This window comes from Oncorhynchus clarkii, chromosome 13 (assembly GCF_045791955.1).
Source record: "Oncorhynchus clarkii lewisi isolate Uvic-CL-2024 chromosome 13, UVic_Ocla_1.0, whole genome shotgun sequence".
Lineage (NCBI taxonomy): Eukaryota > Metazoa > Chordata > Actinopteri > Salmoniformes > Salmonidae > Oncorhynchus > Oncorhynchus clarkii.
The window spans coordinates 5,507,864-5,517,341 of NC_092159.1; the positions used below are offsets into that span (position 1 = coordinate 5,507,864).

The window sequence follows — 9,478 nt, forward strand, 5'->3', positions numbered from 1 at the left end:
TTGTTTGTATTTACATATGAGATGTAATTCACTCTCTACTTGCTGACGTAAAAATGAAATCATCCATAATTCTAGTGAGTTTTCCCCTCTGGTATTTTATTGAGACTCAGAGAACTACAGATGTACAAGAGATTCAGGACAGTTATGCCCTTTTATACAATGGGTGGGTCTAATCCTGAATGCCGATTGGTTAAAACCGCATTCCAGTTCGTGTCTATTCCACAAGTAAACAGCTCTGAATACTGTCTGTGATTTAATAAGGAATGATGATGCAGGAACATCACAGACAGCCTTTGAGTTTGAATTCCTCTCACACACAAACTTAAGGTAGATTTGATTTGATTTGATTGTATTATTAAGCGTCTTCAGAATGCCCACATTGGTTTATAAGACAATGTATTCATCATTCCTAATTGCATTTACAGTGTTAATAGTCTTCAAAATCCAGAACTAAAATATTGCCTGCTTTTATTTATTTATCCCTTGTTCTATCAGGTGTGTTGATTGACAACCTGGGATGAATGAGCCAATTGGAAGCTGAGGGTGATTAGGTGACCATGATGGTATGAGGGCCAGATTGGGAATTTAGCCAGCACACCAGGGTTAACACGCCTACTCTTATGATAAGTGCCATGGGATATTTTAGTGAACACAGAGAGTCAGGACACCGTTTAACATCCCATCCAAAAGACAGCAATGTCCCCAATCATTGCCCTGGGGACCAGAGGAAAGGCTGCCTCCTACTGGCCCTCCAACACCACTTCCAGCAGGAGCTAGTCTCCCATCCAGGGACTGACCAGGACCAACGCTGCTTAGCATCAGAAGCAAGCCAGCTGTGGGATGCAGGGTGGTTTGCTGCTGGCTGAATGGTGTCAGTTCTGGATGGAGAGGTATGAGAAAAGAGAGAATAAATAGTCCAGTGAGCTCCAATGGGGTTTCAAATTTACCCCCAAAGAGGATCCACTTTTTATTACGTTCAGACTGTATAACAGGGAAACAATACGTGATTATACACATATACTAATCACAATATTTCACATTGTATATTGTGGTAGAAAGGGCAATAGAAGAGAAAATGCATCTCTCCGAGGTGATATACTTCACTTTACTGACTTCATTGCCCCCATGGGGAAACGTTGCAGTATCACGTACTCGTTTAAAGTGCCGTTTCAATACAACAGACAACAAATTGACAATACAACATTCACAGCAGTTACACAGTTACATCGTCTTTCCTCTTCCATTTCACCACAATACCAACCTGTTTCAATACGCAGAGACAATATCCCTGATGTGACCTGTTTCCATACGCAGAGACAATATCCCTGATCTTACCTGTTTCAATACGCAGAGACAATATCCCTGATCTTACCTGTTTCAATACGCAGAGACAATATCCCTGATCTTACCTGTTTCAATATGCAGAGACAATATCCCTGATGTGACCTGTTTCAATATGCTGAGACAATATCCCTGATGTGACCTGTTTCAATACGCAGAGACAATATCCCTGATGTGACCTGTTTCACATGTACTAGTCCATTCCATTCCATGTGTTCGTTCCTCCTGCTGTCCTCATAGCAGCCTATATATGTTGTGATATCAATTAATTCCTCCCACTGTCCTCATAGCAGGCTATATATGTTGTGATATCAATTAATTCCTCCCGCTGTCCTCATAGCAGGCTATATATGTTGTGATATCAATTAATTCCTCCTGCTGTCCTCATAGCAGCCTATATATGTTGTGATATCAATTAATTCCTCCTGCTGTCCTCATAGCAGGCTATATATGTTGTGATACCCGATATCCTGGGATTCTCTGCCTCTAACTCTATTACAGGGGTTGAGTCACTGGCTTACTGGTGCTCTTCCATGCCGTCCCTAGGAGGGGTGCTTTCACTTGAGTGGGTTGAGTCACTGACGTGATCTTCCTGTCCGGGTTGCCCCCCCCCCCCCTTGTCTTGTGCCGTGGGGGAGATCTTCCTGGGCTATACTCGGCCTTGTCTCAGGATGGTAAGTTGGTGGTTGAAGATATCCCTCTAGTGGTGTGGGGGCTGTGCTTTGGCAAAGTGAGGGGGTTATATCCTGCCTGTTTGGCCCTGTCCGGGGGTATCGTCGGATGGGGCCACAGTGTCTCCTGATCCCTCCTGTCTCAGCCTCCAGTATTTATGCTGCAACGGTTTATGTGTCGGGGGGCTAGGGTCAGTTTGTTATATCTGGAGTACTTCTCCTGTCTTATACAGTGTGAATTTAAGTATGCTCTCTCTAATTCTCTCTCTATTTTTCTCTCTTTCTTTCTTTCTTTCTTTCTCTTTCTTTCTTTCTTTCTTTCTCTTTCTTTCTCTCTCTCTCGGAGGACCTGAGCGCTAGGACCATGTCTCAGGACTACCTGGCCTGATGACTCCTTGCTGTCCCCAGTCCACCTGGTCGTGCTGCTGCTCCAGTTTCAACTGTTCTGCCTGCGGCTATGGAACCCACACCTGTTCACCGGACGTGCTACCTGTCCCAGACCTGCTGTTTTCAAGTCTCTAGAGACAGCAGGAGCGGTAGAGATACTCTCAATGATCGGCTATGAAAAGCCAACTGACATTTACTCCTGAGGTTGTGTGACCTGTTGCACCCTCTACAACCACTGTGATTATTATTATTTGACCCTGCTGGTCATCTATGAACATCTTGGCCATGTTCTGTTATAAATCTCCACCCGGCACAGCCCTCAGAGCCTGGTTCCTCTCGAGGTTTGTAACCTAGATAGTGAAACTATAAGGCAGACAGTCACTCTGCCATAATACCGGGAGGAAACGTGTTCTAAAACATATCAGAGAAATGTAATAAAAACATCAGTCATCAGTCAGACTCTTTACTTCTCTTTATTAAGTGTTCATAAATGTTATCCCTGAACACATGATTCAATAAATAGATCACTGGACACCCAGAGAAATACTTAAGGGAACAGATTTAAGACCATTTTTATCTATCTATCTATCTATCTATCTATCTATCTATCTATCTATCTATCTATCTATCTATCTATCTATCTATAAAACCATCTATCAATCAATCATTCAATCTATGTTTCTGTTGTTAGGTCTTGTTCGGCCTCGTTTACACAGGTAACCTAATTCTGATCTTTACACGGGCAGCCTAATTCTGATCTTTACACAGGTAGACAAATTATGATATTTTGCCCAATTATTGATAATAGATCGGATTGGTCAAAAGACCAATTAGTGGCAAAAGATCAGAATTGTGTTGCCTGTGTAAAAACAGCCTTAATGAGGTATACAGTATGTGATTGTTATACAGCTACGGAGACGGGTGTTTTAGCTCCACACCTTCCATTCTTTAGACAGATAGCCGTTATTCCACTGGCTGCTCCCAGCACCAGTAGGAGTGGAGCTAGAGCCAGGGCCACTGTGGTATCAGCAGCAACTGCTATGATCACCCCTACGACTACACACACTACTGTTACTGCTAGAGCGATGTGGAGATTCCTCTTTTTATCTACCTTCTCCCTTTTCTCTTCCTCCTTTTCTTTCTCTATCTCTACCTTTACCTCTTCTTTTAATTTTCTCTCCTCTTCCTCCCTCCGTCTTTTCTCCTCCTCCCTCCTCCTCTCCTCCGCCTCTCTGATCTTCCTCTGAGCCTTCTGGTACATCTCGTTGGTGTAGTGCTCTCCTCCGTTCAGCTCCACCATCTCTTTGATCTTCTCCAGCAGCTCTGGGACCTGAGCGGGGTCGTCTTTGGCGTCGTTGTTGAACGAGTGATACCCGCCGCCTAACGTGATGGAGAGTCTCCGCAGCTCTTTACACATCTTCAGAGAATCTGTCACCTGTTTCCCCTTCAGCTGGTCTTTACAGGTGAACAGCAAGATGGTGTACATGGAGGCGTCCTCTCCGAAGTTCTCCTGGATCCACCTCACGGCGTTCCTCTCCTCCTCTGTGAACCTCACCCCCAGCCTGATCACCAGCAGGAAGGCGTGGGGGCCCGGGACGGACATGTTAACACACTCCTCTATCTTCTCCTTCACCTCTTCGTCCGACCGGGCCGTGTCGAAGAGGCCCGGCGTGTCAACCACATGAACCGTCGTCCCATTGACCTCTCCACTCTGTCTCTCACACTGTCCGGTCACTGACGCAGGGGAAGAGTCGACTTTAAATACATTCTTCCCCAGGATGGTGTTTCCTGTTGCACTCTTCCCTGCTCCAGTCTTCCCTAGCAACACAATCCTCAGCTCAGCGGTCAAACCAGACCCTGTAAAAACCACACAGATAAAGACAATGTAGCTCCCAGTAACTATAGCAACAACAACAACAAAACATTTAAAGTAACTCAACTATCACGCTGTAAAATAGAGATAATGTATGTTGATTCATTTAATTCATTCAATTGATTCAATGATTCATTCAATGATTATTTTAACCATAACCATCCTGCTCAAAGTAACTAGTAGAGTTAGTATTATAAGTTGCCCAGCTGTAATGTGTGGTGTGTTATGATTTGACTCAACCACGAGAGACCATGACATCACAGACCAAACAGAGTACATACCATCATGATTTGACTCAACCACGAGAGACCATGACATCACAGACCAAACAGAGTACATACCATCATGATTTGACTCAACCACGAGAGACCATGACATCACAGACCAAACAGAGTACATACCATCATGATTTGACTCAACCACGAGAGACCATGACATCACAGACCAAACAGAGTACATACCATCATGATTTGACTCAACCACGAGAGACCATGACATCACAGACCAAACAGAGTACATACCATCATGATTTGTTGAGCCACACCCATCAGACTCAGGCTGCCGTTTCAGCTCCATCTCTCTCAGTGGTATAGCTGTTAGGATAACATAACAAGTATATAAACAGTCTTGTATTAGCTGAAGTACAGAATCATTGTGATAGCTACGAGTGTTCCAGGTTGAATGAACAGTTCAGTCTGCTGCATCCTTCTCAAACAGTTCACGTATATGATATTTCATTGTATAAGATAAGATATTAAACCAAATGTTTTACCTTCAGTCATGGTTCTGTCCCTCTTTGCCAATATATTGTCAAATGTCACCAGCTCGTACAGCTCCCTCTGCCTGCGTTGAACCAGCTCTTTCAGATCCTCTGCCTGCGTTGAACCAGCTCTTTCAGATCCTCTGCCTGCGTTGAACCAGCTCTTTCAGCTCCCCTGCCTGCGTTGAACCAGCTCTTTCAGGTTCTCTGCCTGCGTTGAGCTCTTTCAGGTCCTCTGCCTGCGTTGAACCAGCTCTTTCAGATCCTCTGCCTGCGTTGAACCAGCTCTTTCAGGTCCTCTGCCTGCGTTGAACCAGCTCTTTCAGCTTCCCTGCCTGCGTTGAACCAGCTCTTTCAGATCCTCTGCCTGCGTTGAACCAGCTCTTTCAGATCCTCTGCCTGCGTTGAACCAGATCTTTCAGCTTCCCTGCCTGCGTTGAACCAGCTCTTTCAGATCCTCTGCCTGCGTTGAACCAGCTCTTTCAGCTCCTCTGCCTGCGTTGAACCAGCTCTTTCAGCTTCCCTGCCTGCGTTGAACCAGCTCTTTCAGCTTCCCTGCCTGCGTTGCACCAGCTCTTTCAGCTCCTCTGCCTGCGTTGAACCAGCTCTCTCAGCTCCTCTGCCTGCGTTGAACCAGCTCTCTCAGTTCCTCTGCCTGCGTTGAACCAGCTCTTTCAGCTCCTCTGCCTGCGTTGAACCAGCTCTCTCAGCTCCTCTGCCTGCGTTGAACCAGCTCTTTCAGCTCCTCTGCCTGCGTTGAACCAGCTCTTTCAGGTCCTCTGCCTGCGTTGTACCGGCTCTTTTAGGTCCTCTGCCTGCGCTGAACCAGCGGTCTGAGTACTGACGTTTTCTCACAAACAAAGAAAGGAATATCCTGTGCATCTGGCAGAATGGAGGGGAGGTTCCTGCTTCCCTGGATTGTCTACAGTTCTGACAAACATGGCCTGTGTCCCAAACGGCACCCTATTCCCTTTATAGTCTGCTACTGTAGAGCAGGGCCCTAGTGCACCATATAGGAAACAGAGTGCCATTTGGGATGAACACGTGGACTGTTTCTCGAAACTTCCCCTACCCTCTGCATCCCCTAGCCCCAACCCCCCAGGGACTGGAGTAGATCTGAAAGGCTTTGGTAGGTGTCAGCAATATGGTGGAAGTTCGACCTAACCTATCAGAAGGCAAGGTAGAATCACTACCATGTTGCTTATACCTGTCCAACTCCTCCACATCTACAGGAAGTATGTAGGCTGTAGTAATGAGGCTAGGGGTTGGTTGTAAGGACCAGGCTAGAGATCAGGCTAGGGGTTGGTTGTAAGGGGCCAGGCTCTAGAGGCCAGGCTAAGGGGCCATGCCAAGGCCAGGCTAAGGGCGTGGAGACCCAAGAGGGTGGGTAGTGATAATGTAGGCCAAGTTCTGTAGAATGAATGACAGATTTTAATACATATAGAGTTGATTCAACCACGTACAACAATGCATATAGCTGTAGGATCTTAATTTAATCACTGTTTTGTTGCTGAGAATTTTCCTGCTTTGTGATTAACATAAATGAACTGAAAACCCACACTAACATGTGATCATATTAACACTATTTTACAGTACTGCAGTACTTTAGTCCAGCTAATAGCCTAACCACCGATCAAGCAACATTATCGACAAAACTTTAAAATCCCGTTTCCGCAGTGTTATTTTGCTACAACAATATTGGTCAAATTAAGATTTTACATCTGTACATGAAAAAAATGATAATTCAAACTTCTCTGACTTTCTGGTGTAGGTGTTGCTGAACCTGTAAGGGAAGTAGCTAGACACGTGTTTCTACATCTCTCTCTCTCTCTCTCTCTCTCTCTCTCTCTCTCAGGAGAAGGAGAGGATGAGGAGACAGGAGGAAGAGGAAAGAGAGAGACAGGAGGACGAGGAGACAGGAGGAGAAGGCAAGAGAGAGGCAGAGTAAGTATATTTTTGTTGTTATAATCATCAACATTACTCTCTCAGCCACACACAACAACTCTCTCTCTCTCTCTCTCTCTCTCTCTATCACACAACAACTCTCTCTCTCTCTCTTTCTCTCTCTCTCTCTCTCTCTCTCAGGAGAAGGAGAGGATGAGCAGACAGGAGGAGAAGGTGAGAGAGAGACAGAGTAAGTACATTTGTGTTGTTATAATCATCAACATTACTCTCTCAGCCACACACAACAACTCTCTCTCTCTCTCTCTCTCTCTCTCTCTCTCTCTATCACACAACAACTCTCTCTCTCAGGAGAAGGAGAGGATGAGCAGACAGGAGGAGAAGGTGAGAGAGAGACAGAGTAAGTACATTTGTGTTGTTATAATCATCAACATCACTCTCAGTCACACAACAACTCTCTCTCTCTCTCTCTCTCTCTCTCTCTCTCTCTATCACACAACAACTCTCTCTCTCAGGAGAAGGAGAGGATGAGCAGACAGGAGGAGAAGGTGAGAGAGAGACAGAGTAAGTACATTTGTGTTGTTATAATCATCAACATTACTCTCTCAGCCACACAACAACTGTAACGATTTCCCTTGCAACTCCATTTTAAAACCGTAAATATAATTACTGCACGTTGAGTAGAAACCTATTCAGAACTAGATTAGTGTGGTAAAACATGAGTATACATACTCACCCGACAGACGCACCATGTCCCGTCCTCTAACAACGATTCTGTACACAACAATACACATCATAGAGATATCATTCATTATTAGCAATGTGCACTTCCTGCACGACAGACAGTTGATTCCAACATGAACTATTAGCAATGTGCACTTCCTGCACGACCGACAGTTGATTCCAACATGAACTATTAGCAATGTGCACTTCCTGCACGACAGACAGTTGATTCCAACATGAGCTATTAGCAATGTGCACTTCCTGTATGGCAGACAGTTGATTCCTACATGAACTATTAGCAATGTGCACTTCCTGCACGGCAGACAGTTGATTCCAACATGAACTATTAGCAATGTGCACTTCCTGCACGGCAGACAGTTGATTCCAACATGAACTATTAGCAATGTGCACTTCCTGCACGGCAGACAGTTGATTCCAACATGAACTATTAGCAATGTGCACTTCCTGTATGGCAGATGGTTGATTCCTACATTAACTATTAGCAATGTGCACTTCCTGTATGGCAGACAGTTGATTCCTACATGAACTATTAGCAATGTGCACTTCCTGCACGGCAGACAGTTGATTCCAACATGAACTATTAGCAATGTGCACTTCCTGCACGGCAGACAGTTGATTCCAACATGAACTATTAGCAATGTGCACTTCCTGTATGGCAGATGGTTGATTCCTACATTAACTATTAGCAATGTGCACTTCCTGTATGGCAGACAGTTGATTCCTACATTAACTATTAGCAATGTGCACTTCCTGTATGGCAGACAGTTGATTCCAACATGAACTATTAGCAATGTGCACTTCCTGCACGGCAGACAGTTGATTCCAACATGAACTATTAGCAATGTGCACTTCCTGCACGGCAGACAGTTGATTCCAACATGAACTATTAGCAATGTGCACTTCCTGCACGGCAGACAGTTGATTCCAACATGAACTATTAGCAATGTGCACTTCCTGCACGGCAGACAGTTGATTCCAACATGAACTATTAGCAATGTGCACTTCCTGCACGGCAGACAGTTGATTCCAACATGAACTATTAGCAATGTGCACTTCCTGCACGGCAGACAGTTGATTCCAACATGAACTATTAGCAATGTGCACTTCCTGTATGGCAGATGGTTGATTCCTACATTAACTATTAGCAATGTGCACTTCCTGTATGGCAGACAGTTGATTCCTACATTAACTATTAGCAATGTGCACTTCCTGTATGGCAGACAGTTGATTCCAACATGAACTATTAGCAATGTGCACTTCCTGCACGGCAGACAGTTGATTCCAACATGAACTATTAGCAATGTGCACTTCCTGCACGGCAGACAGTTGATTCCAACATGAACTATTAGCAATGTGCACTTCCTGCACGGCAGACAGTTGATTCCAACATGAACTATTAGCAATGTGCACTTCCTGCACGGCAGACAGTTGATTCCAACATGAACTATTAGCAATGTGCACTTCCTGCACGGCAGACAGTTGATTCCAACATGAACTATTAGCAATGTGCACTTCCTGCACGACAGACAGTTGATGGCTACATTTTCCTAAATTCATTGCACTTTTTTTATTTCCATTTGAGAACTTAAGGTCAATGCCCCATGCAAATCAAATTAGCATAAAACCAACATCCCCATAAAAAATCTCAATTTAAGCTGGACATATATGTTTGTTTTGTTGCTTTGGATGTGTCTCAATCCACTGCATTCTCCGATGTTGCACTTTTTTTCTTTGGGTGCGTCTCAATCCACCTATATTCTCCCATGTCACGTTTAAAGATAGAGGTGCTTTTATAAGATC

At 44.6% G+C, this 9,478-nt stretch overlaps 1 protein-coding gene across 2 annotated transcripts; it reads right to left on the minus strand.

The window, feature by feature from the left end:
• Positions 1-768: 768 nt before the first annotated feature.
• Positions 769-5,348, minus strand: LOC139423729 (GTPase IMAP family member 4-like). Of its 2 annotated transcripts, XM_071175344.1 has the most exons (4): positions 5,045-5,348; positions 4,794-4,865; positions 3,559-4,256; positions 769-878 (listed from the first exon to the last, which is right to left on the minus strand). In XM_071175344.1, the coding sequence occupies exons 1-4, from the start codon at positions 5,052-5,054 to the stop codon at positions 873-875; spliced, it is 786 nt and encodes a 261-aa protein (XP_071031445.1). In that variant the 5' UTR covers positions 5,055-5,348; the 3' UTR covers positions 769-872. The 2 variants fall into 2 exon arrangements, with proteins under 2 accessions (XP_071031445.1, XP_071031443.1); XM_071175342.1 differs by lacking the exon at positions 769-878 and having other exon boundaries at positions 3,052-4,256.
• Positions 5,349-9,478: the final 4,130 nt, after the last annotated feature.

Excerpts from the sequence above, each read along its gene's own strand:
- LOC139423729 (XM_071175342.1), bottom strand. Across the intron at positions 4,257-4,793 it reads TGGCTCAACAAATCATGATG|GGTCTGGTTTGACCGCTGAG; the intron begins GTATGTACTCTG and ends TGGTTTTTACAG.